Source organism: Microcebus murinus, chromosome 21 (genome assembly GCF_040939455.1).
Source record: "Microcebus murinus isolate Inina chromosome 21, M.murinus_Inina_mat1.0, whole genome shotgun sequence".
NCBI lineage: Eukaryota > Metazoa > Chordata > Mammalia > Primates > Cheirogaleidae > Microcebus > Microcebus murinus.
The window spans coordinates 4,830,236-4,856,842 of NC_134124.1; the positions used below are offsets into that span (position 1 = coordinate 4,830,236).

At 60.0% G+C, this 26,607-nt stretch overlaps 1 protein-coding gene across 1 annotated transcript in view; it reads left to right on the plus strand.

The window, feature by feature from the left end:
* TGFBI (transforming growth factor beta induced) overlaps window positions 1-24,303 on the plus strand; it is a 30,186-nt gene extending 5,883 nt beyond the window's left edge. The window contains exons 3-17 of the mRNA XM_012762260.2: window positions 8,262-8,326; window positions 9,183-9,343; window positions 9,691-9,855; window positions 10,063-10,209; window positions 11,593-11,734; window positions 14,130-14,342; window positions 15,140-15,277; window positions 15,875-16,020; window positions 16,841-16,977; window positions 17,803-17,933; window positions 20,169-20,293; window positions 21,427-21,529; window positions 22,082-22,161; window positions 23,136-23,160; window positions 23,645-24,303. Coding sequence (XP_012617714.2) covers window positions 8,262-8,326; window positions 9,183-9,343; window positions 9,691-9,855; window positions 10,063-10,209; window positions 11,593-11,734; window positions 14,130-14,342; window positions 15,140-15,277; window positions 15,875-16,020; window positions 16,841-16,977; window positions 17,803-17,933; window positions 20,169-20,293; window positions 21,427-21,529; window positions 22,082-22,161; window positions 23,136-23,160; window positions 23,645-23,685 — 1,819 coding nt within the window. The 3' untranslated portion in view covers window positions 23,686-24,303. The remainder of the gene's footprint in view (window positions 1-8,261; window positions 8,327-9,182; window positions 9,344-9,690; window positions 9,856-10,062; window positions 10,210-11,592; window positions 11,735-14,129; window positions 14,343-15,139; window positions 15,278-15,874; window positions 16,021-16,840; window positions 16,978-17,802; window positions 17,934-20,168; window positions 20,294-21,426; window positions 21,530-22,081; window positions 22,162-23,135; window positions 23,161-23,644) is intronic.
* The last annotated feature ends 2,304 nt before the right edge of the window (window positions 24,304-26,607 follow it).

Genomic DNA, 26,607 nt, shown 5'->3' on the forward strand with positions numbered 1-26,607 from the left:
AAGCCGGGCCCCACGTAGCTGCTTCTTGGACCAGGAGGAGGCCCAAGGCACTGGTGCCAAGCAGACAGCTCTTCTGCATCTCAGCGCCTTCCGTTTCAAAGAGCACCACCTCTTTGCTAGTTCAGGTTTCTCTAAAAATGGGGCCTACTTGCGATGGCGAGCTGGCCACAGGTGGCACGGGCCACGCTGTTTCGGGCGTCCCTGTGGTGAAGCACTTGCCCGCCTGGTTAGCAGCAGCTGGGTCACGTTCCCCAGCCCGTTCCCAGGCCTTTGCTGCGGCTGGGGATGAGTTGCCGTAGCTATCGGCTCTGGCTGCCTGCCTCTTTCTCCACGCGTGTGCCAGCGCCAGGCACCAGCAGCGGAGCTGCGTGTTGGCACACTGTGCCAGGGTGTCCCCTCTAAGGCAGCCATGGCTTTGAGAGTCCAGTGACGTGATGGTGCAGTGCCCTCCCTCCGGTGACCTCAGGGGAGAGAGGTGAGAGCACTTAAAATCCATTCTCGTAGTGGTTTTCAAGTATATAATACATTGTTATTAACTGTAGTCACCGTATTGTACGATAGATCTCTTGAATTTAGTTCTCTTGTATCCTTGGAACAACATCTCCACAATCCCCACCTCCGATCCCCAGCCCCTGGTAGCCACCATTCTACTTGCTGCTTCTAGGAGCTCACCTATTTTAGATTTCGTATGTAAGTGAGATCATGTAGCATTTGCCTTTCTGTGCCTTGCTTATTTCGCTTAACGTAATGTCCTCCAGGCTCCATGTTGTCTCAAATGACAGGATTCCCTTCATTTTTTTAGAGACTAGATCGCATTCCATCATGTGTATATACCACATTTTCTTCAGGCACCAGGAAAGGGAAGAAGTGTGCAGGTGGGGTGTGGGCGTCTCACAGGTAAGTGAGGTTTGCAGTGGCCTCAGGCAAAGCCCAGTGTCCAGGCCCAGGTCCTGGCCGGGTCTTGCAAAGCCAGAGGGACGTGATACCCACATTCAACTCTTGGCCGCGGCTTTGGCCACATTCAAAAAGAGGAAATGAAGATAGAAAAACATGAGTTGATATAAAACTTCATGATCCAGGACAAGAGAGGCCCTTCCTGGAACATCACATGCAGTACCAGGAAGGTGGAGCTGACTTGGAAAAATCCAGAAGCTCAGAGAGGGGAAGAGGAAGAGGCTGGACCCATCTCCGTCCTCTCGGAGAGCTGAGTAAGAGCAGCTTGGCAGGGCTCCTGCGGACCCGGGACTGGGACCGGTGAGGGGGCTGCTGCCCGGCCACCATGTGGCCAGAGCTAAGTGCCAGGGTGGTCAGGCGGGGAGGGGAGAGGGCTCAGGTGCCGGCTGGAGTTGTCGCCGTCCTGGGGAAAGCGGGTCCCAAATGCATCCGGTTGGGTGAGGACCAGACCGGGAAACGGAGCATGGTTGTGAGTGATGGGAGCAAAAGAATTGTCCCAGCGCGGGGCCACTGTGGGCAGGGGGCATCTTCTCAGCGAGACTCCAGAGAAGAGGCTGGCGCATAAGTGAGAGTTGGGATGGCCGGGAGCGAAGTGTCGTCGATGAGAGGGGCAGCACCGGTCGTCAGAGGCTCCAGACCAGAGAGGAAAGCAGACTCTCGGGGCAGCGGGCACCGTGGCGGTGTGAGGTCACAGAGTCACAGGGACAGGCCTGGGGAGACAGGAGCCTGGAGCCACCCGCCCGCTGCTGGGGGCCCTGGACTCAGTCTCCCGAAGGGGGCGCCCGGCCACATGCAGCCCCGCCGTCCCCAGGTAGAGCCGCTGTACCCGCAGACAACGGCTTTCTGCCCTTATGGACGGAGGGCGCAGGACCCTGGCGTTAGGCGTCCAGCCGACATGCGGATTTTATTGCGGGAAGTGGCTACCCGTGGGCCCCTCTTCGGTGGCCTGCGTGAACTTTATTACTTGGAAATGCACTGTAGCATTCATTTCGGACCCTAAAGCTCACCAGAGTGACACAACGGCGGATCAGACAAAGAGGGCTGTGGGGGGCGGGCGACGTCCCCCTCTGGGACTTCGGGCCCTGGTTTGATGAGCGGCCGTAACGTTTCTACAGGCCGCACCGTGGGCGGAGGTGCAGGGAGCTGTGGTCGGGAAGCCTGGCTGCCTCTCGACAGGCCCCATCCGCGTGCGCCCCGGGGAGGGGAGGCCTCTCTAGCAGCCAAGTCTGAGTTGACATCACCAGGGCCAGAGCGGCCACAGCGGGGGGGTGGGGGGGTGGGGAGCGCAGACATCATGAACGTGGCGGGAGGGCCAGCGCCAGAGCTGGCTGCAAGGCGGCAGCCGTCCATTGCAAAGGCCTTGACGTTGTTGCATGAGCCGCACGTTCCCCAAGTGCAAGAGCCTCTCTCGGGAGCCCAGACGAGCTGGCAGGACAGTCCCGCTTCCCTAGTAGCAAGCCTGGCTTCGCCCAGAGGCTGGAATGCTGACATTTCTGGGGCGCTGCGACGCAGCGTGCACGTCCAGCTTCACGGCAGCCAGCTGGTGCGTGGCCCCGCGCTGCCCTCCGCTGGCCGGGCTAGTTCCAGGAGTTGTCATTCTGGGCAGGGCACCCCAGAGACACCTGACGTGACGCCGAGGAAGAGCCACCTCCTTCCTCCCGTTCTCATACCCTACAGCCTTGGTCCCAGGGGAAAAGGAAGAAGATGGCGAGGAGCCGCCCAGGGCTGTCCCCACACCCGCGCCCGCACCTCCCTCCTCCTTGTCTTCTGTTCCCGGTGCAGCCGGCCGGGAGCCCCCGCGTGCTTTGCTCCAAGCTGACTGAGACATAACCAAGCACCAGACAGCTCCCTGAAGGTCCCGTCTCGTTCTGTAAACGACGAGGCTGCTTAGCTGAGGTGGAGCTTTGTTCCGTTGAGCACTTCCGTGAACCCACGTACTTACCACCTGGGGCCCATGGTAGGTGGAAAAACGACCTTCCAAAGAGGGAAGAGGTCCGCGTTCTAATCCCCAGACCTGCAAATATGTTTCCTGCCGTGGAAAAGGGGACTTTGCAGGTCTGATTAAGTTCAGCATCTTAAGAGGGGGATTATCCCAGATTATCTGCTGAGTCCAGTGTAATTGTAAGAGGCCGCGTGAGAGGAGGCAACAGGGTCAGAGGCTCAGAGGAGGAGTCGTGATGAGGAAAGCTGGAGTTGGAGTGGGGCGACCACAAGCCAAGGAATGCTGGCAGCCACTAGACGGTGGAAAAGGCGAGGGATAGAGTCTCCCCCACAGCCTCTGTAAGGAACATAGCCTTTGATTTGAGCTTCATAAAGCCAATGTCTGACTCTAACCTCCAGAATTATAAGATAATAAATTTGTGTTGTTTTAAGCAGCTAAATTTCTTACAACAAGCAGTGGGAAACTAACACAGGCCCTATCTACTGAGTTCTATGGATGTGTTTGGGGGAGTTTATTTGCTGCAATGTGATTTGATCATTGGTCTGATGTTAGACATTGCTTTCAAGGACGTTATGGACCTAGCTTCAGTTTTAAAGTTTATATTGGAGAGTTTCGGGTTTTGTTTGTTTTGGTTTGTTTTATTTTATCTTGTTTTTGAAATGGGGTCTTGCTCTGTTGCCTGGGCTAGAGTTCGATGGCACAATCATAGCTCACTGCAGCCTCAGATTCCTGGGCTCAAGTGATCCTCCCACCTTAACCTTCCGACTAGCTGGTGCGTGCCGCCACACCCAGCCAATTTTTTAAAAAATTTTTTGTAGAGACAGGGTTTTGCTTTGTTGCCCAGGCTGGTCTCAAAGTCCTAGCCTCAAGCAGTCCTCCTGTCTCCGCCTCCCAAAGTGCTGGGATTACAGGTGAGAGTGACTGTGCTCAGCCCAGAGGTTTTTTTTTTAGAAGAAGCTCAACAACTATCACTTAGTAAATATCAATCGTCACATGTGAGCTCATTCAGTGCTCACAGTTGTGCTATAAGGTCAGTATGATTATTAGCCCATTTACAGATGGGGAGACTGAGGCCCAGAAAACCCACCTGACTTGCTCACAGCCATCCACTGATAAGTGGGGCAGGTCAGCCCTCTCTTCTGTGCTGCCCCCAGGGAGAGTCAAGCCCAGCGGCCATGTCAGCGACTCAGGGGGTACACAAGCGAGCAGGCCTGTGGGGCGGGGGCCGAACTGCCCCAGGTGTCTCTCGACAGCCCCGAACCTGTGGCCGTGGGTCCCAGAGACAAGGCTCAGGGTGAGAGAAGGCAGCCTCTGGCTCAGTCACCAACCTTCCCCCGGGTGCTCACCGTCTGCTGCAAGGGGGCCCCCGAGGCCCCCCGTCACAGGCGGGGCGTGGGAACCGAGACAGCCAGCAGCCAGGAGCCCCCGAACGCCCTGGCACGCTGCGCACAGATTCCTGCCCAACACTCACGTCACCCCCATCGCCCAGCAGGCGGTGGACACCGCGGTGGTCAAGGCCTGTGGTGTGGACGGGAGGTTAAAGCCAGCCCTGATTTCTGCCGGGAAGCACACTCGCCCGGGGAGCACACTCGCCCGGGGAGCACACTCGCCCGGGGAGCACACTCGGAGACAGCGACCGTTTTAGCTTACGTTGACTTCTTGGGAGATCATGCAAGGAGATAACTGTCAGTGAGTCTCTCTGTGCAGTCGTGAGTGGCAACGTTAGCAGGGAAATGGAGGAGAGCTCCCCAAACACCTCTACACAAAGACTGCGGCCCAGTGCTTTCTTTTTGCCACTCTCCTTTAAATCTGCTTAATCAGATACCTTTCCTCACTTCCTTTTTCAAATTACTCTTTTGACCTGGGAAGCTGGAACAAGATAATTAGCAGGTCACTACTCCAGAAGGCCTGCTTTCTCTAACTCGAGGTTTTTCTTTACTGGACTGTGTCTGGCCAGGGAGAAGCCTTTAATCAGAACAGCTTTGGCTGATGAGATTAGAGTCAGAGACCAACAGATCAGTCTTTTCTGTGCAGGGAGGCCCAGGAACTGGGGGGGTGGGGGTCACAGCTGGGAGGCCCCGTTGTTCCTGTCCTTCCTGCGTTCACCCGGGAGAGATGGTAGCAGACCCGTGACCCTGTCCCCCAGCCCGTCTCCCCGCAGAGTGTGTGTGCTCCCGGGACCAGAGCCCGAGGAGGGCGGGACGCTGGGCCGAGCTGGGCTGAGCCACAGGTAGCCCGCTGTGGAGTCTCCGTGGGTAGCTGTCTCCGTCTGCCGTTCCCAGTTGCCCCGAGCATCTCTGGCCCGTGCAGACCAGTTCCGACAAGGCTGGCCCTGCCAGGGAAGCAGGGAAGCTGCCAGCTGCGCACCTTCGCAGCCCACAGGCCGCTGTGCTCCGGCTGAGAGGCGCGGCTGACCCTGGCACTCCTAGAGAGTGGCGGCGGTGCCAGGCTGTGGGCAGCGGGAGGACAGACAGGGAGGGGCCGGCAGGGCGAGAGGATCAGGACAGAGCTCCCTGGCAGAGAGCCACGCTCGCTCAGCCAGGAACAAGCCTTTGCCGGGGAGGCGGTGGCCTCAGGGACGGAGCCTCGGTTGCGGGGAGTGTGTTGCGCAAGCCGCCCACTTGTGACAGCAGAGCGTGCTCCAGCCGCCCAGGGACCCAGGTGCAGAAAGGCCACACGGAGAGGAACAGTGAGTGCTGACAGCGGCTAGTCGTGACCACCTTGGAGACACCACTTGTCGATGTCAAACTTCGCAATTCAGGTTACTGTCCTCCAAATATGCACATCGTCCAGAGCAGTGGAGAGAGGACGGGACTGGAAATGCAAGGAGAGTCCTGGGTCTGTCTCTACCCGCCTGTGATCCAGCCCTTGCAGCTTTCCGACTCCATCCTAAGCTACCCTGCGTCATGCCACGCTGAGACTTTTCTGCTCAGGTCTGTCCCTCCCTCCCCAGCCCCTCAGCCCTCCGTTTCTCCTGGTGTCGTTCTGTTCATGCCCCACCCCCCAACACACACGCAGACATACACCTGGCCACAGGCAGGTAGGCTCACGTCTAGGGAGTTGGTTTTCTTTTGTCCTCAGTGAAATCCCGGTGAGGCCACTTGAGCCGTTCAGCTCTTTCGAGGTTTCTCGGAGTAGAACTCAGAAGCCAGCAGTATGGCAGAAAGTCTTTGGCCGGCTGGGCTGAGGCTTCAAGCTGTGGGGTCTGCAGCACCCAGGCACGGGGGGGCCAGAAATGAGGACTCTTGACGATAAGACTGTCCTCCAGCTCCGTGGAGCTTCACACAGACACTTCCAGAAAGACACTAAGTTTGGGGGACTTGACCTAATCGCACCTCCCCAACCCCAGCCACGGCGCCCTGGAATTCATCAGCGAAAGCCTGGGACCCCCATGCATGGGTGTCCCCTCGTCCTACGGGTCAAAGGCTTGGAGCTCTCCCTGGATTTAGCTGGGAGAAGTTGGCACTGTTCGTCTTTGAAAAAGTGCATCTCTACTCCCTGGAAATAAGCCTTTTGACTAGGATTGGGAGTGTGAGATTGGAAGGAATTTTAGACATCATCTAGTTTCACTTCACCCCGTTTTATAGATCAGGAAACTGAGCCCAGAGAGAGAAAAGTGGACTTTCAAGGCTACCCTGCTGCTCCGCCTAGTGCAGCTCCTCTCGCACCAAGATGCCTTTGCAAATGTGTCAATCAAATCTTGTTTTGGTTGCAGAGGATGAGTTTAGTTTCTGAAGATAACACTGAAAGTCAGTCCTGAGACCACAGCCTGTGTAGCCCTTATAAACAGGGGTGGCGGGTTAGAAAGGGACAGGCTGGGAGGAGGGCTGGAGAAGGAGGATGGAGTGAGCAGGGTGAAGAAGAAAGTGCACAGCTCAGTCCCCAGTCATTTCCTGGGGGGCCCAATTCTAGCAAAGCAACACGGCAGCTCCTCGGCTGCCCGACTCCCAGCGAATCCATCTCTGAAGCAGCCCCTGGATAACACGTGACCAGGCTTCAGCTTCACTTGCTTAAGTCCTCCCTGAACCGACTCCAGCTGCATTAACCAGGGCAGAGTGTCGCGGGCAGGTTGAGCGCACCCCCCGGAGCCCGGAGCCCCAGCCCTCATTTCTCCCCCATCTGCCCCTCTCTGCTGGCATCCTCATGGCATTAAACGTCCCTGCGGTAAACCCGCTGCAGTGAAAGGCTGTGCTCCCTCCTGTCCCAGGGGGCACATCCCCAGATAAGAAAGGAAGGGGAAGGATGTGGCTGTTTGCGTTTGGCCCCAGGCCTGCCAGGGAGAGACATGCTGTCTTCCGCAGAAATTGGGGATTTGATTTTAAGCTGGTCTTTTTTAGGGATAGGCTTTCTTCCTTGAAGTGTCGTCTGAAATTCCCAGTCTTTTTGGGCTTACCGGAATCCCGGGTCGGCTGAAGCTGTGTATTTCAGACCTCTGCACGGTGGCCAGTGTCCCTCGATGATGGGCTGGTCTGAGTTAGGAGCAGAGAAAGTTCGTACTTTTGCAGAACAAACGATCTCGAAGGCTAAAACTGCGCACTGCTCATCCAAATGTAAAGAATCTCGCAAGCTGGCTATGCTGGCTCACGCCTGGGACGGCCGTGGGCGGTTGAAGGGTGAGGGTGGGTAGGGAGCGCTTTACTATCTAATCCTTTGTATGTTTTCAATTAGAAACCAGAACAATGTTTTTATTAAATTTTTTTTAATTTAAAGAAATAAAAAGCCAAGCATATTCATTAGGGGAGCTTTGTTTTTAAAGTTTAAAGTTTGATTGTGAAGACTGAGGAAAACTCGATGGTCATATATATGCTACCCTGTTTGGTTGTGAAAAATTGGAGAGCTGGAAGGCCACGAGAGATTGAATCCAGTGGCCTTTGCGGGGTACACACGTGCATTTTACAGGTGGGGAAACTGAGGCCCAGAGAGGCGACAGGGCTGGCTGGGGATGTCCCAGCTGGTCGGCAGCAGACTCGGAGCCAGGGCCGGTGCAGGGCTCTTCCTGCTCCTCCTGCTGCGTTGCAGGAACGCTGACCATCGGGCTTCCCGAGTGCAGGATTGGAGACAGATTCTCGGTGAGCGATGTTGGTCGGGCGCACCATGGAACGTGCTGCCCAAGGCCTTCGTTTTCCCGGCTGCTTTGCTGTAGCTGTCGGTGACCATCGGGAACGTTCTAGGAAGCTGAGGAGGGGCGAGAAGCTCCTCGCTCACGAAAGGCAGAGATAAGGTGTAGCAAGTGACCTCCCGGGAGCAGGGTGCCTCACCCGCCTCCCCCTTTCCTGGCCACGGAGGCGATTCTCCCTGGGGAGGCCCCGCGGCGGGAGAGGAGCGCGCCCTGCCCTGACGCCCCTGCGTGCCGGTCTCCTTACAGAGTCATCAGCTACGAGTGCTGTCCTGGGTACGAGAAGGTCCCCGGAGAGAAGGGCTGCCCAGCAGGTGAGCAAGCCCGGCCCGGCGTGCTGGCGTGGGTGGAGGGGACAGGTGGGGGGAGAGGCAGGCGAGGCGTGAGACAGGAGGCGGCGGCGTGAGGGCGTGCTGGCTGGCGTTCTCCCTGTGTGCTCGCTGCCCGCCTCTGTCCGCCGTTTTTTTCAGTTAAGAATGTGAGGCTGAGACTCAACAGGGAGGGCGGGCAACTCGGTCGGTGCCAAGGTCACGGGCAGGGTGCGGTCGGCCCAGGCAGGGCTGTGGCCGTACCGACTCCAGTGCAAGGACGGGCGGGGGAAGGGAGTGGGGAAAGGAGACACCCTCTGCATCCCAGTTCCAGACCCTTCGCAATGAACGTTAAACTCCCCGTCTGAGAAAGCCCTTCTAAACTTCGGGCTCCTTTTAAGAAATAACACTGTAGTAACTGCAAATAGTCACAGTGCTTTAGAGATCTATAGATTTCTTTTATTCCAGTAGAGGCCACCAGGGAACCAGGTTCAATAACTAGATGAATCTGTAAGACTAGTTTGTGATTAGTGTATCTATCTCTGCCTGTATTATCTCAATGTCTAGGAACAATAGCTTTGCACTGTTGTGTTTGAAATGATGAAAACTCCCCATTAGTTGAGTTCACGTAGAGAGGCATGTGACTCGCTGGGTCATTTTAAGAAGCATGTAGTGAACTTTTAGCTCCCCAGCGAGGGAACAAACGTCTCCTAAACGAAGCCCAAATGAGTGTCTGGGCTTTCCAGAAACTTCCCTCTGCACCTGTGGACGCACCGTGGCTCTGGCAGGGAAGGGCTGGGACGGCCTGGCTGGGCTGGACCCCCAGAGCCCCACCCTGTCCCTCTGTCCCCTGCCCCTGCAGCCCTGCCGCTCTCAAATCTTTACGAGACCCTGGGCGTGGTCGGGTCGACCACCACGCAGCTGTACACGGACCGCACGGAGAAGCTGAGGCCAGAGATGGAGGGCCCCGGCAGTTTCACCATCTTCGCCCCCAGCAACGAGGCCTGGGCCTCCCTGCCTGCCGTGAGATGACCTCCTCTGCCCAGGGGACCCTTGCGGGGGACGGCCCTACCTCCCCGAGGGGTGGGCATGAGGGTCGGGATTCTGGAGTCATTTCCTGCTGCTGCAGGAAGCTGTCCCCTTAAGCCTTCAAATGGAACTTGTGTTAAAACGTACCCACCCCATGGGGCAGACACCCCCTCTGCTGCCTTGGACAGGCCAACCTGGGTGCTCTCTGGGTGGGGGGGTGGGGATCGGTGGCAGAAGACAGTCCTGGGTTGCCAGGGGCCAAGGATCACGCTTCCCAGGGTGGCCAGGACCCGCCTCTCGAACACGAGCTCTGCAGCTCCTAACTGCCCCCCTGCTTGCAGGAAGTGCTGGACTCCCTGGTCAGCAACGTCAACATCGAGCTGCTCAACGCGCTTCGCTACCACATGGTGGGCAGGCGGGTGCTGACGGACGAGCTGAAGCACGGCATGGCCCTGACCTCCATGTACCAGAACTCCAACATCCAGATCCACCACTACCCCAACGGGGTACGCACGCCCGGCCTCGCGGCGTGGCCCTTCCCCAGCGTGAGCCCGGCGCTGGCCTCTGCGGGGCCGGTTTCTGGGCTGTGGCCTGCAGCAGCGGCAGGCCGCAGACAGCCCTGCCTCCCGCGCCTGCTTGGCCCCAGCCCGCTCGTCCCACAGAGGCCAGGCCTCCGTCCTGCTAACTGCCCGTCCCTCCGGCTCCTCCTGCAGATCGTCACCGTCAACTGCGCCCGGCTGCTGAAAGCCGACCACCACGCCACCAACGGGGTGGTGCACCTCATCGACAAGGTGATCTCCACCGTCACCAACAACATCCAGCAGATCATCGAGATCGAGGACACCTTCGAGACCCTGCGGGTGAGAGCCTACCCCGGGAGGAAGCCCAGGCTGGGGACACGCCGCCTCCCAGAGGGGCCTGGCGGGGCCTCTTCTGCGGGAGGGGCGGAGGGCAGCTCACGTAGGGAACCTCGGAGCAAGTCCCCCTGAATGCCCGCCACCGACCATGGAGAGTCCCCTCGCCGGCACTCTGCTTGGCCTAGGCTGCGCAGCCCCCGTCTGCCTTCTCCTTTGCGAGGCGTCTTTCCCTGGATCCCCGGGAAAGGTCGTGGTCTGTGGCCGCAGCAGCACAGGGTCATCCTCTGAGCCCCGGGCAGCCTGGGCCTGTCCCGCAGGTGCCAGAGGTAGGAGGTCCCCTCCTCCCAGGGGACTCAGACCAGCAGAGAGGCCGCCAGTGTGGACACCAGAGCCCGGCCTGGCTTCTGCCTGCCCTGGGGCCACAAGAAGGCCGTCCCTTCTCCCCAGCCTGGCCGGCGGCAGTCTCACAACTGGAGGGGCGAGCGGGCGTGCCTCTTGGCAGCGGCCGCGCAGGAGGAAGTGGGCGCAGGCTGCCTGGTCAGGGCTTTTGCTCTGCTTCGGGGAGAACTTGCTAACCACAAAGGGCGCACGTGGGAGTGGGGCAGGCCCTCCCTGGAGATCTCCGACACAGAGACACAAACACGCCCGCGCCAGCTGGCATCGCCGAGCCCCGGCGAGTGGGGACTGCTCTTAGCCGGCGCTGGGGGGCCCGGGGGCCCCGGCCCTCCAGACTCTTCTCCCCTGATTTCCTGGGTCACTCAAAGGGCAGAGTCTGCAAGGGAATGACGTTCCCACAAAGTTGGTGGCACACATTTTACTATTAATAGTTAATTTTGGCCAATATTCCTTCCTTCCTTTTGTGTCCTCCTTCACGTCCTCCTTTTCTTCTAACACCTGCCGCTTAGGCACCTGCTGCTTCCCGGTAATGCTTGTGCCGGGGGGAGGGGAGGTGACCGAGGCGGACAGATGTCTGTCCTCAGTGGAGCCAGTATGCCATCTGGGGAGACAGACTGGAAACAGTCGACCGGGTAGCCACGACTGGTAAGCAGCGTGGAGTGAGAAGTAAACATGAGCAGCAGTCGCGGCGGCGGCCGGGCGGGACCGCAGGGCCAGGCAGGTCTCTGGGAGGTGGCTTCTGAGCTGAGGACGGCTGGAGGTCGGGAGAGAGGAGCAAGCAGAGGTGGCACCACGCTGACCTCCAAGGGGCGGTCAGAGGCCTCGGTCCGTGCAGCAGCGGAGAGGATCGTGGCGCCGGACTGGCGAGCTGCGGCTCGTTCCATGTGCATCTGGGGCTCCCGCGAGGCCGCGAGCCCGGCGGGGAGCATGGCAAGGCTGTGCAGAGAAACCTGCAGCCTTCAGGGAGCACGCTGTCCCTCCCTCCCGCAGGCCGCCGTGGCCGCGTCGGGGCTCAACACCGTGCTCGAGGGCGACGGCCAGTTCACGCTCTTGGCTCCAACCAACGAAGCCTTTGAGAAGATCCCCGCCGAGACCCTGAACCGGATCCTGGGCGACCCAGAGGCCCTCAGAGGTGAGCACCCTCCGGCCCCTGCCGCCACCTCGGCGTCCGAGTGGCCACACCCAGCCTGAGTCCTGCTCTGGTCCAAGAGGGACATGCCACCTGCCAGGACGTCCGCTGCGGCTGTGGCTTAGCACTGTCCTGTTGCTCCCTGCCGGCCATGTCTGCACGGGAGCCAGAGCAGAGCCCCACGCTGGTTCTGGCGGGACAAGTGCAGGCACAGAATCCAGGAGCCTTTGTCTGGGGACACAGCTGGGCTGAGAAGGGAGGCGGAGCAGGAGGTCCACGGCCGGCCGGGGCCAGACACAGGGAGAGGGAAAGGCCGGAATGGCCGTGGCCAGAGCAAGGCCGTCAGGTGGAGCAGCAGCTGGCAGGTGTGGCCAGGGACGGCAGGTCCCGGCATCCTCGAAGTGGAATCCTCGTGCCGACCCTTAACTCTTCCTGTGTCTGGCCGGGGACCTCAGGGATGAGCCAGAATTACAGGTGAAATAGTCGACTCTCCACTCACCGCTGGGAGTGGAGAGTCCTCCATCCTCCCCTCCCCAGGGAGCTGCTGGTCGGGCACTGCCCCACCCCTACCCCGCTGCTGCAGACCCCTGAAGGGCACGAGCTCAGCTGCTGCCTGCGGGTCCCCGAGTCCCCTGAGAAGGACAGCAGGTCCCCTGTGTACCCCAACCACACTGTCCTTCCTTCCCCACACGCTCCAGGACGGCTCCATTTAAGTTTACCGAAACCCACCTTTGCCGTGTGCTATAGAAAACGGCAAATGCATTTCAGATACTCTGTGAATTTAAAATGCTCCCCTGTGGCCTCGCAGGGATGGCAGAGGGCACCCTCTGAAAGCACAGGTGGGCTCTGTTCTGTGTCCCGGTGGCTGTGGGGCCTCCCTGTGCCCGGCCTGTGCCGGGACTGAGGCCGCAGCAGTGAGCACAGTATACAGTCTTGGCCCCGCGGGGATGGCAGGGCTCACACAGCAGGCTGTCGGGATCTGACGTGGTTGCCGTGACAACAGAGATGCTCCCAGCACTCCCGGGAGTGAGGGCTGGGGTGCCAAACGGGCAGCCGTGGGGCCCGGAGGCCTCCTGCAGGAGAGGGGAGCCGGCGCCTCTCGGCACGCCTGGCCTTCCGTCCGCAGCTGCGCTCCCCATAAAACATGCTTTGTACACAGCACGGTTTCATCTTCGCAGATTCCAGAACGCCTTATTACAAATTATAAGGGCGGGGGGGGGAAGGCTTCTCATTCATCCCTCTTGCAAATCTGCCTTTTCCTGCTCGGTAACCAGCTTGCTCAAAGCGAGGGCATTCTGTCCCATGCTGTAGCTGCAGACTCGAAGGAAGAGGGTCTCACAGGTCCCCACCGACCCTGCTCACCCTCTGAGTGGCCCTGGCGGGGCCCCCTGCGCCACCCTTCCCTGAGAGGCTAACTCCCCGAGGCCTCGTTCCCGCGAGGCCTTGCACCTCTTCCCTTCCCCTCCGGCGGAGCTGAGCATGGTCAGCGGCAGCCCGATGCCTCTGCAGGCCTGAGCTTCCTCCTGCCCATGACACTGTGGTTTTGGTTCCCGTGCTCAGAGACAGACTGAAACTCACCCCTCTGGTGAGAATGCGAGGCAGAGAGCCTTGGTTGGGGACCTTGGTGTGCAGCCGTCCAGGAACTGGCCTGGGGTGGGGCAGGTCCTCCTGCCTGCTCCTCCCAGCGGCTCCCGTCCCGCCCGCCGGGCTCTCTGCCGCCATGAGGCAGCGAGAACGTGACGGCCACGTTAGGAGCCCCTCCCCATGCCCCCAGCCCAGCCCTGCCCCTAAGATAGCACTCGGAGGAGCAAATACACAGTTCTATTTATTATTTATGGGTGTGGTGATTGGGACAGCCAAGGCGGTGTCTCACCGATCGCCATTTCAACCCCTAAGACAGATCCTGGGAACTAGTCGGTAAAATGGGTAAAATGAACACAAACCTGAACAAATAAAATGTGCAAATAATTCAAAACCGTCATCGGCTACAATTTCCATCTTATCCTACCACGTTGCATGTTTTTATACAGGTCAGTAGACTTAAAAAGTCCCACGGCAGGCTCTCTGGAGTTTTTCCTTATCCCTGAAATTCAGCTACATTATAACAAGCTACTCACTAACTTTGATTAGTGCTTTTGTTTAGTGCTTCACTTGCAGGATTTCACGCCCTCCCTACACCCACCCCAGGAGATGATGCTGTCCTTATCTCCCCTGCCTGATGAGGGAAGTTGAGAATCAAGGAGGCTGAGTGACTTGCCCAGGGTCCCCCAGCTGGAGGTGGCCGTGGGACTCCAGCTGGAGGACAGGAGGGTCTGGGTCCTGTGGTGCCCGGGCCACATCCGGGAGAACAGAGTCCCGGGGCGGACCCCGACTTGACCTGTGTGCGTTTGGCCCCCAGACCTGCTCAACAACCACATCCTGAAGTCGGCCATGTGTGCGGAAGCCATCGTCGCGGGGCTGTCCGTGGAGACCCTGGAGGGCACCACGCTGGAGGTGGGCTGCAGCGGGGACATGCTCACCATCAACGGGAAGGCCATCATCTCCAACAAGGACATCCTGGCCACCAACGGGGTCATCCACTTCATCGACGAGCTGCTCATCCCAGACTCAGGTAGGCCAGGCCTCGGGCGGCCTCGCCCCTTCTGCCATCCCTGGTGGCAGCGTGAGGGAGATCTGTGGGGCCGCTTCCCTGCCGGGACCCAGCTCACAGCCTCTCAGCCACCGCACACAGGTGGGTTGTGGCCAGATTGTGAAGAGTCCTGAACTTCAGGCATGGGCGTCCACGCTTGGTCTTGGAGGCAGTGGGGAGCCATTGAAGGTTTCTGGGGAGGGAGATGCAATCTCAGAAGCCTTTCGGAAGGTCTGCCTGCTTGCTGTGGCTGTGCACAGAGGGCCATTGGTGACCTCAGGATATTTGCTTCCTCAGTAGTGCCCAAGCTGTACCAGGGTCACTGACCCAGGGGGAGCGACCGAATGGACTCTGGCTTGTGTTTCATTCAGCATCCTAGCCCCATGCGGGAGTCCCGCCCCTGAGCGCAAGAAGCTCACGGGAAAAACTTTGGCACTGTGCCTTTTCCACGGGGGTGGCCCCTGTCCTTACCTACTCTCTAGAAACCGTCACAGACAATGCCGCCTTCCTCCCCAGCGTGAGACCATGTCCTGGCTGTGCCTGCCCGGGGGCCCGGGACGGAGGCTGACCCCCGCCGAGCCCACACCAACCTCGAGCGCGGGCAGATCTTCTGGGCCACCATTCCCCTGATGACACAAACCCGCTGGGCCCCCATGGTGTTTAGAGGGATTGTTGACTCACGAGATGACATTCCTGCTGCTGTATGTCATGCCCGGGTAGATGAGTGATAAACGAAAACACACTTTTAACTTTTGAACCCGCTTTCTCCTTCCTCGTAGCCAAGACGCTGTTTGAGTTGGCCGCAGAGTCTGACGTCTCCGTGGCCGTTGACCTTTTCAGACAAGCCGGCCTCGGCACTCATCTCTCCGGGAGCGAGCGGGTGACCCTCCTGGCCCCCCTGAATTCTGTATTCAAAGGTAGCGTGGGGAAAGCGTCCCCGTTTGTTTGTCCCGGGAGGCGGCTTCCCCACCCGTCACCTGCACGGCACTGCCCCTGAGTGACGGCAGCCCGTGGGTGGGACCTCGGAGCTTCCGCCCAGCTCAGCCGAAGCAGACGTGACGTCAGTGGGAACCTCAGGGGCTCTGCTGTTGCATTAGGCAGAGCGGAGCGTGCATGTGGGGGTCTGGTCCTCAGAACGCGAGGCTTTGCTCCTGCCAGGAGAGCAGGGAGCACCCCCTGGCCTTTTTATTTGTGGGGTCAGTCGCCAGTGTGTAGCCAAGGGTCAGAGTGAGGACATGGCTGTGCTGCAGCCACAGGAAGGGCAGATGGGAGGCCACGTTGTGTGCGTGCCTGCCCTTCCCTCTAAGGGCAAAACTGCAAGCACCCTTGAATTTCTGGATTTTTTTTTCCCTCTCCGCAGAGGATGCCAGATGTTAAGGAACATTGGCAGCCTCCCCTGATTTCTCAGTCTCCGTTTCCAAGCGCTAGGAGGGACGGGCTTTTCACTGTACCTGTCTCTCCTCATCCTCTTCATCTCGAGAGCTCTCCGCACCTGACCACACCCCCTCTTGCAGACGGAACCCCTCCGATCAACGCCAATACGAAGACTTTGCTTCTGAACCACATAATTAAAGAGCAACTGGCCTCCAAGTACCTGTACCACGGACAGACCCTGGAAACCCTGGGCGGCAAAAAGCTGAGAGTGTTTGTTTATCGGAATGTAAGTCCTGGGTCCTGAGTCCCGTCGCTTGTTTGGCCCGGCTCTAGGAAGTGCAGGTTGTACTCATGTGAAACAGACAGGACAGCCCTCCGTAAGCGGGAGCTCGTGTGATAAGGAGGGAAATAATCTCTGGGAAGTCTGTATGATATTGAAATGGGATCTTGCAGAAGGATTAGAATCTCTTTTCCTGGAGGCCTTAGAGAATAAGCCACACACCTGTCCGGCCTGGATTGTTAAGCAGTGAGCCCACCTCGAACTCAGGGATGGACACACAGAGGAGGGGGTTTAGAACCCTTCTGAGCTTGTGTGAAGAGAAACCCCCTGAGCCGAAGCACAGCCCTCCTTGGTCCGGAAGGTCTCTTCTCTCTTGTCCTGTCTCTTTGTCTTCAAACCCGACATTACTCTGGAATATCACATAGGAACTATAACGCAAGATCCGGTCTTTCCTGGGACCAACCGGTGCCATTCGGCTAAAGACGGATGTCATCTGTTAAATAAATAAATAGATGGGCTCGGTCTACTTATTTGCTTGTGGTCAGTGGACCTCAGGTGTAGCTGCTGTTCTCATTTTGGGACCGACCTCTGCATAACTCTGGTGGGGCCCCTGTGGCCAGTCTTCCCTCAAAGATGACCATTTTTATTGTCTTATTTCCTAGAGAAAAATATTATGACGTCATTTTATCCCAGTCTTGAGTCCCCACCCCCTACCGTATGTTCGCTGATCTTTGTGGACGGAGGCATCGGCAGGTGCCCTGAACGGACCCGGACGCCCCTCCCGGGAGGCTGACAGCCCTTCCTCTCCCCCCTCTCCCCTGCGCAGAGCCTGTGCATCGAGAACAGCTGCATCGCCGCGCACGACAAGCGGGGGCGCTACGGGACCCTGTTCACCATGGACCGGGTGCTGACGCCCCCCATGGGGACCGTCATGGACGTCCTGAAGGGGGACAGTCGCTTCAGGTAACGAGCCCGGGGCGGGGCCTCTGCCAGGCAGTGGTGCCGGGCAGGACGTCGGGGCTCAGCCGTGTGTCGAGCTCCCCGCCCTCTCGGGGGTTCAGTGGACAATGCTGCACACGGTGCGACCTTCCAGGCAGGGGCCAAGGGTGGGGGTCACCTCGAAAGCCCGAGCTGGGACGAGGAGTTACTGCGGTACTGGGAGTGTGACCCTCGCGCCCACGGGAAGCAGGGCAGGGGGCTGCGCGCTTATCACGGAAGTGCGAGGAAAGCCTCACCCTCCCGAAACGTCCCCAGCGAGCCGCGCAGCTGACCCGGAGGGTGTGACTGACGGGCGCCTCGCCCCGGCAGTGGCTGCTCACGGCAGCTGAAGCCCTGAGTCGCTGCGCGTGCTCGCCCTGCTCTCGCTCCCTCTCTGACGCGCTCGTTCCTGGGCGCTGTCACGTTTCCCTGTCGCTGGCATCAGCCACCTGCCCGGGCGGGGAGACCGCGTGCCCACTGGCCTCCCAGAAGCCCGTCCCCAGCCCCGTGGTGCGGCCGGTCTCTGGGTCAGCCGTGCCTCTGTGCTTTCCCCTGCTGCCTTCCCCTCCGGCTCTGCCCTCCGGCCTCTGCCCTCCGGCCACGCAGCCGGTCCCAGCGTTCCCGCCTGGAGGGGAGAGGACTGGAATGGCCCCCGCCACCGCCGCCGTGTGCATAGGCAGTGCATGAAAGCCAAGCGGTGTGTGCTGCGCTGCGGGGGTCCGGGCTCTGCTCCTCCCCAGTGGGTGGGACTTGGGGAAGTCGCCTCCTTGCCCTCCAGGCAGGTGACCTGTTCTGTGTGTGCGTCCACAGCACGCTGGTGGCCGCCATCCAGTCTGCGGGGCTGACGGAGACCCTCAACCGGGAAGGGGTCTACACCGTGTTCGCTCCCACAAATGAAGCCTTCCAAGCCATGCCGCCGGGAGAACTGAACAAACTCTTGGGTAAACATCGGCTTACGGGCATGTTCCTACTCTTCCGAAGTCACGTTCCGTCGGGGTTCCAGCGGGAGACAGCTGGCACGTTGCAAAGGGGTTGACGCAGAGGGATTTAATGACCAGACTGTTTGTACAAGTGTGGGCGGGATTAAGGGAACCAGCAAAGGTGGTGACACCCAGGCAGTAGCAGCCGGGGAAGCCTTCGCCACCCCAGGCCTTGGGGCTGAGAGGGTGAGGGCAGGAAGCGGGAGGGCTGGAGTCTTGGACAGAGGGCGCAGAACAGAGGCCGGAGCCACATGCCGCCACTGTCAGACCCATGTTCAGGGGACACTGAGTGTCCCAGCCTCCCCTTCCTCCCACACGCCAGGTGCCTACTGGGCCCCCGTTAGCCGATTACAGGGGGCAAGGACACCCAGAGGACATAGCTCATAGAGGGTGGCCTCCGGGGCACCAGGCCAGGCAGAGAAGAGAGGAACGGAACTGAGGGTGGAAACGCCCAGCCCGCTCACTGAGGCGTGTTCTCCACCGGAGACCTGGGCGAGCAGTGACAACGAGGCCATTTACCTGCATCACATGTGCCTGGGGATAAAAGCTTTCCCCGAGGACCTCGTGGGGACTGTTTGGGAGGCAACCTCGTGGCTAAGAAGCATGAGGACGACGAGAGCTCCTTGCTGGCCGTGCCGTGAGCACCCAGCGGGTGGCACATGGCGCTGGGCGCACGTGCTCACTCACGCAGCAGACGCTCTGCTGGTGGGGACCGGGAGGGGGCGGGAGCCGCAGCGGCCGGCTCTCGCGCAGCCTGGGAGAGACACCGCCACTGCCCCACCGAGGCTAGTCTGAGCAGGAGGAGGAAGGGCCTTGGCCAAGCCCCGGGGCCCGTGCTGCCTGTGCGTCTCTTCCTGGCCTGGCGCGGGGGACGAGCACGTCCAGACCGCAGGCAGCTCCGAGGCGAACGCCTGTCCTGTTTGACTCTCTTTATTGCTGAATGCATGCCCGTGTCCGTGATGCTGACGTAGGTCCCCCAGGGAGACGTTCACACTGAGCACGAACTTTCCATCCTCTCTCTGTCCGGCAAGAATGGGATATTCCCCAGGTGGCCTGAGCCTGCTCGGCTTCCTGTTCGTTTATGAATTGTGTGGGAGCAGAGGAAGGGCACGAGGGAAGCTTCCCGAACACGCCTTCCCGCAGGCCCCCGTCAGCGAGGGGGAGGGGGGTCCAGGAGTTGGAGATCTAGAAGGAAGGTGGCCCCTTGCACCCGGGGGCTGGCTTAGCTCTGCACCTCCGGGCAGTGGTTTTGTGGAAGGGGAAGTTCGTCAGCCCCAGATTATGGATGTGCGGAAATCCCCCGGTACCTGGTGGCTCCATCCCTTGGCACTAACGTGGAATTTGTCCATAACCATCGAACTCCCCAAAATGCTTGAAAACTTCCTCCATTCTCAGTCTGGAGATGCTGGAAACTGCCCTCCAGAAGCCCTGGGGAAATTCAGCCATTGGGTGGGTAACGGGAGCATCAGAGATGAGCAGGCAGCTGGAAACGTCGGGACTTGCCGCCCGCACTCGATTTGGGAGATGCCTGTGCACCTTTATGGGCAACCAGATGCCTGGCCCGGTCGCCAGGGACACTGATGTGGGCTGGAAGGAATGCTGAGCCGCGCCGGGGAGGGACCCCGTGGGGGGGGACACCCCTCGGCCCTGACCTCATCGGCTCCGTGGCTCCTCCACCGTGCAGCTGTTGCCTCTTTTAAGTTCTCCTTTCAGGAAATAGCCGTCTCCGACGGAATATGCATCTGAGGGCAGAATGTGTAAATATTGCACTACTGTGTTATAACCGGCGGGAGCCTCGCTGATGATGAAACGTCCCAGATGCCGGTGCTGGAAAGGTTCCTGGCTTTCCAAGCAAATATTTAGCTCATGGAAACATGAGTCACGCTCACAGAGGCGTATGGATTAACTCCTCGGCAGCCAGGGGGCCCAGGGAGCACGTGTTTAACCGGGCAGCCCGCCCACTGCAGGGGCAGATTCGTGGCCACGGCCAGTGCTGGTGTCCACTGACCATTAGGCAGACGGTGGGTCACAGAGCCACGCACACAGTGGGTGCTCCATGAGTGCTCGTTACGTGGGCAGGGAGTTCTCTGTCTCACAGGGGGACCGCTTGCGTCTCCTCCTCTGGGCCCTCCTGGACCACGCCGATTACCAACAACCTTGGGATCAACTCCATGCCCTTTTCCCTCACACCTGCAGGAAACGCCAAGGAACTTGCCGACATCCTGAAATACCACGTTGGCGATGAAATCCTGGTCAGTGGGGGCATCGGGGCCCTGGTGCGGCTCAAGTCTCTCCAGGGTGACAAGCTGGAAGTCAGCTCGGTGAGTGTGCCTGCCACCAGGGCTCCAGGGCACGGCTCACCCCTGGCATCAGACACAAACACAGCCTTTAAGATGAACCTCCAAGTACAATTTGTCCAAAGAGAGAGAGAACAGGGTCTTCGGGGAAATCGAGTGAGACTGTAATTAGACATGAGTAAGAAGGCCCAGATTTGCAGGGGAACAGAGCGTCCGACCTGGCATCTGGGTAGGCAGTGGGTCTTCCTTGTCTTAAGGCGAGGGTAGGCGATTACCTACGCCGCTTGAGAGAGCAGTGCCCTGTCCTCAGCCCACCCCCCAAACCCGGGGCTCACCGAGCCCCGCCGTGCAGCAGACCCTCACCAGAGGCTGTTCCGGTCTGCTGCTTGCTCCTCGCGCCGTCCCTTGCTCCGTGTTAATGACACTCATTCCACGCTGGAGCTGCGCTCAAAGCACCCCCCCCCCTTGGAGGGAGAGAGCGGCCAGCCCAGCCCAGCGCCACGAACCTCCCTGCTGCGCTGGCCGAGGCCTCTGACGGCTCTCTGGAGGCGACGCCTCGGCGCGGGTCCGGCCTCTGCTCCTCTCTCCTGACCGCCAGCCGTCATTCGCCCTCCGGAGCGTGGGTGTGACTTCGGCAGGTCATCCGAGATCTCCCAGCATCTAGTTTCAGGCATGGGGGTCCTGTCTGTCACAGGCTTCGGTGCCCCCTTCCCCCTAGTGTCTGTTGCGTGGGCCTGAGACAGATTGACACTGGGCGGCGTCCTGTGGCAGCACCTGGAGCAGGGTGTCCAGCCACAGCGGAAGGAGCCGGGGGCCTGGCCCTGTCCCCAGCTGGCCAGTCTACCTTGCTCACAGGAGACACTTGCCCTCCCTTGAGTCTCAGTTTCCTCTTGTGTTAAATGGGACAGTCCTCTACACCCTCCTTGCCTTGCTGCTGCCAGGACTGAGTGGGTCGCCCAGAAGAGCGTGACGGCAGTGGCCATGTGCCGCGTCCACACACGGGGCCGGGATGAACCCCCAGACTGCAAGTCTTTTACCAAAGTGCCCCCTGACACTCCTGCAGGACCCGGCCGACCTAACTGTTCAGGAAACACTTGCTGAAATCCATCAAATACATACTTTCGACATTCCACAACCACTGTCCGTTTTTCCCTTAGAAAGACAACGTGGTGAGCGTCAACAAGGAGCCCGTGACCGAAGCCGACATCATGGCCACGAACGGCGTGGTCCACGCCATCGCCAGCATCCTGCAGCCACCAGGTACGCCCAAGGGTCCCGTCCCCGCTGACCGTGCAGCGGGTCCTTCTCTACGCACGGCACGGCTGTGCTCGGGAGGAAAACTGAGCCGCTCAACGGCATGTCGTTGCGACGGTCACCCCGTGCCCACATGGGTGCGTCCCTGTGGCTGGTGGAGGAGCGAGCTGGGAACGGGTGGTTTCGGGCGCAACACAATAAGGACAGCGAGGGCACCCTGCTCTCTGCAGCAGTGCCCGCCCGTCCCAGCCCCATCGTCACTGTCGTGTCCGTGTGGACGCCGGCCACGTGGCTCCCGGCCCTGCTCTGTGCCCTTGTGTGTGCCCTTTGCCCCCAGCACACTTGCACTCCGGTCCCGCCTCTCTCCTCACCTGTGCACTCGCCCTTCTCGGAGCTCCCCCGAGGGCCAAATGCCACCGTGAGCTATGACGAGCTGGAGAGGAGAAATGTATTCGAAATGCCAGCTGGAAAGGCCACCGGTGCCTCTCGGCAGCCAGCTACGGATGACGGGCCGGTGGCCTCTCCCCTCACCGAGGCTGCCTTTTCCTCCCTCTCCAGCCAGCAGACCTCAGGAGCGGGGGGACGAGCTTGCAGACTCGGCGCTCGAGATCTTCAGGCAGGCCTCGGCGTTCTCCAGGGTGAGAGACCCGCGAGGGCCTCCGCAGGGCTGTCCAGCCCCTGTCTGCCTTGGGTGCCCACCCACCCCCGACCCCGGGCTCTCTCGAACTTCTCCCCACCCCCACTGGGGACGTCCTCGGCCCCAGCCTGTGTCACACTGAGAGAAAGGAGCCCGGGCAGCTCCAGCTTCCTCCACGGGCCGAAGCCCAGGCCTTCACACGGAGGCCTCGGAGCTCCAGGTCTCGGGGAAGCCACTGCTGGGGAGAAGAGACGCGGCTCGGAATCCGCCTCTCCAAGCGTGTCTTGCAGGGCCCTGGCCTGCCCTGCGCCCGGCCTCCGAGTCGCCCGTCTGCGCCCCACGGCATGGCCCGTGCTGGGAGACGCCGGGGCTCTCCTGGGCACAGGGACCCTGAGCCAGCCCTGGGTGTGGAGCCTGAGCCCCACCTGCCTCTCAGAACCTCCCCGACTCCTCCTGAGCTCCCTCTCCCGCCCCCCAGCTTGCCTGGGCCCAGGAGCCCCACTCGGACTCTTTTGCTGCCTTGGGCTGGGTGGAGCTTCTTAGGAATGTGGGCGCCTGGCGGAAGGTTTGCATTTCAACAGGAGAGGCTGCAGGGTGTGCTTCTGAGGAGGCCTGGAGCTCCGACATGCCGTTTCACTCTTGGACAGAGGCGTCTCCGTAGTGCCCTCAAGAAGGGATCTTGGCCCCGAGCTCCTGCTCCTGAGAGCCAGCCCTGTGCAGCGCCAGCTCCCCCGGGCCAGGCTCTGGCCCCAGTGGGAGGGGCGGCTTGGGGTCTCCCAGAGTGTCCACCTTAAACCCCGCTTGACACACAGGGGCTTGCACACCTCCCTGGCACCCGTCCATCCCACTTTCTCCTTCCCTTCCCCTCCCAGAGTTTTTTCTGAGCAGAGGTGGCCGTGGGCAAAGCCACTGCCATAAGCAGCAGGGGTGGGTATAACTGTCACTAGAAAAACTGACACCTGTGTTTTCTTTCAGGCTGCCCAGAGGTCTGTGCGACTAGGTGAGTCGGGCTGGGTTTGACGTCCCCACAGACCTGTTTGAGCCTTACCCCCGGCAGGCCCAAGCCTGCCTTCTGCTGTGTGCAGATCAGAACATCACGGTGCAGGGAAACAAGACTAGCCTTTGGGGTCAGACCAGCGGGGCGATTGGGGTCAGACCCAGAACACCCAATTTCCTTCTCCGTGAGATGCAGATAAGAAGAGCCATGACCTTGTAGGGTTGGTGAGAGTTTTTGGCTTTAAGAGCCTGGGAATACCGCACAGGGGCTTGGCAGGAGCCCATGGGGAGGACGTGATTCCAAGCGGGTCGATGTAGAAAGTCCCAGAACATCAGGCGTTGAGTAAGATGTGACGTTTCACAAACCAGAAAGCACCGTCTATGTGCAAGAGCGCTCGGCCCCTGGCCCCAGGACTCTGGCGGCGTCCTAGACAGACAGGCACGGGGCAGTCTGCATCCCTCTGACCTCCCGAACTTCTCTTTGGCAGCCCCCGTCTATCAGATGTTGCTGGAGAGGATGAAGCATTAGCAGGACGGACCGGCCGCAGCAGTGCACCGCGGCGGCTCCCCGCCGGTTTCTCTCCGTTCGCCAAAGAGACTGCTTGAATGTGTCTGAAACCAAATATCACACTTCAACGTGCCTGGGCCAAACCGTGACGAGATCCGAACCTCGGGCGGGTCGGGGAGGAGGGAAAGAGATGTACTTTTTTATTTTTTTTCTTTTCTTCCCCCTAAACGTAGCTGTTAACCCACTGCATGCAGAAATGGATGTCACTGCCTGACGTTCACTTCCAGAAAGTCCCTGTCCCAAACACGGAAGGTCCCGCCTGTGCCAAGTGCCTGAGAAAAAGGGAGCTGCAGTCCTGTGGGCTCCGAAACCGTGCCCCGAGCGGTGCGGGTGGCGGGAGGCCCTGGCGCGGCTTTGCAAAGCTCCTGCGCGGCTGCAGAGCGGCGCCGTCATAAGCTGAGTTGAACCGTTCTGTCCAACCGTTCTGTGGACTGCGTCTCACGTCCACGTGGGGCTCGGACGCTTCTCTGGGGCCCTGTCCGGGTAGAAAAGGAATGGTGTGGAGAGCATGTAGAGCACAGATTCCCCACGTGTGCCGGCGCCACGGTGTGTTTGTGATAATAAAACCTAAGAAACGTGCGTGCGCCCGCGTGCACAGTGCGGCGTGCCGGCCTGGGCGCTCGGGAGGGCTGGGGCCCGGCTCCGCGGGAGCTGCGTGCTCCTTCTCGCATCCGTTCAGGCAGGAGCGGCCGGGCAAGGAGCCCTGAGGGCGGGGCTTGGGGGGATCCCGGCATCGGCCCTCAGACACCCAGTTGGCACGTGGGGGTTCGAGCTAAGTCTTTTCGGAATTCTTTTTCATTTCACCCTTCGCCAGCACTGGGGGTTCGAGTCCTCGGTGTTGGCTTCAGCCCCTAGTCTCTTCCCCCAGCACTATGGCCCCCTGCCTTGGTGCCGGCCCTCTGGATCCTCAGTGCCTCCCTGTGAAGTGGTCGCCAGCACAGTCCCATTAGACAGACGAGGGGACTGAGGCTCCAGAAAGGGAGAACCACTGGTAACACAGAAAATGGCTGAGCTGGGACAGGAACCCAACTCTTCCTGATTGCCAGGGATCCCCAGGTGACGACAGAGCAAGTTCAGGTTTTCCAGGCCGGTCCCCTCTGTGACAACCCATGTGCAAATGCTTTCCCTGCTCCTTCAATCTCCACCACCTAGAATGTTCTCGACTCTGACAGGCAGGATCAAGTGGCTGTGGTGTCCCTGCTCCCTACCTGTGTGGTCTTGGGCCCGTCATGTGACCTCTCCGGGCCTCCTCTGTAACAGGGAGTTGACCATCACATCTACATGGGCCTGTCATAAGGAAGACATGCCATGACCCATATGACATGCCTGTGTGACACTGGGTGGCCGCACTGTCACCGTGCTGTGTGGGGGACTGCTCAGGCTCGGTGCAGCCAAGAGCCCCCCTGCCTGTCTCTGCCAAAGGAGAACGGGGCGGACCCCCAGCTGCCCGCAGCCCCTCTGCACGGCTGCTTCACGCCAGCAGGTGGAGCTCGGCTGCTTCCTGGACCCAGTGACCCACAGCCCTGTCCACAGCACGGCTGCTGGTCAGCCCGCCACTGCCGGGGACAGAGCACCGGTGGAGGCAGACAGAGTCCCCTCCTTAAATACCTCCCAGTCTGGGGACAGACAGACATGACATCAATCCATTAAAATTTTTTATCCTCCACATTCGCTCCACAAATATTTGTTGAGGGCCACCCGTGTGCACCCCCACATTAGGCCCTGGGGTGCAGACATGTGCTTGTTCCCACGAGGCTTCCCTACCGGTGGGGGAGAGAGTCGTGAGTCAGCTGGTGGCACTGCAGACTGTGCGTCCATGGGGACGCAAGGACAGCGCTGTGGTCCGTGGCAGACAATGCAGGAAGCGGAGGAAGGGCCACCCGGCAGCTCCCAGAGTCGGGCAGAGGAGAGACACGGAAGGGACTCACCTGTAGGGAAGGTGTCCTGCCAGGTGAGGCTTAGTCTTATGCACCTGGTCCCGTGATGCCCACAGCTCTGTCCTGCTCAGCCCGCCCCCCAGGCAGTCACGCGGGCTCGGGCTGCCCGTGCTGGGTGTCCTGCAGCCGTGCCTCGCTCTGAGCACCTGGAATACACACACCTGGGCCTTCCCGTGCCACAATCAGAACCCAAAGAGATGATTAGTACAACTTTTAAAGATCCTTAAGTTTAAAAATGAAAACCACCACAAAACCCCTTATAAATGCCAAATGCTAAAATGTGTGTCTAAGTCCCTTCCCACTTCTCCCCTTCACCTGTCCCTGCCACCCCCACCTGCCCTTGCCCCAGACCTCAATAAGGGGGGCTCCACTCTGCTCTCTGAACGCTCCCTGCAGAATCCTCCTGTAAGAACCAGGTACACCCTTCCCTGCCCAGCTAAAGATGGTCGAGTTCCCTTTCTTGGGTGCTACACGCCCACCCCCCTTCTGTGTCTCATGGAGACTCCGGCTGGGTGCTCATCAGGGCTGCCACCTGGAGGATGGGCCCCTAGGGCTCAGGGGTCAGCCGAGGTGGGTGTTTATGGGGCTGGGTGACTGGGGGAGGGAGGGGCGCGCTGTCCCTGCTGCACCCCATCAGAAGGCCAGAGGGCAGCCTGAGCCGGAGCAGGTGGCCCAGGCCTCAGCCGAGTCCTGACCTTTGAGCCCCAGCCAAGGAAGAAGAAGGGGAGAGGGAGGGGAGCGGGGCTCTGGTGCACTTCTCTTTCTGCTGTCGCTCTGGGGCTACAAGGCTTTCCAGGATATAGAGGGGACTGCACAGACCCTCAGCGTTGGCCCCAGAGACCTCACAGGACAGGGTGCGCCTTCCCCAGGCAGGAGGCAGGGGCCACGTAAGCCCAGCCCCATTGGCCAGCTCAGCTAAGTGGCAGAGCAGCCCACTGCACGGGGC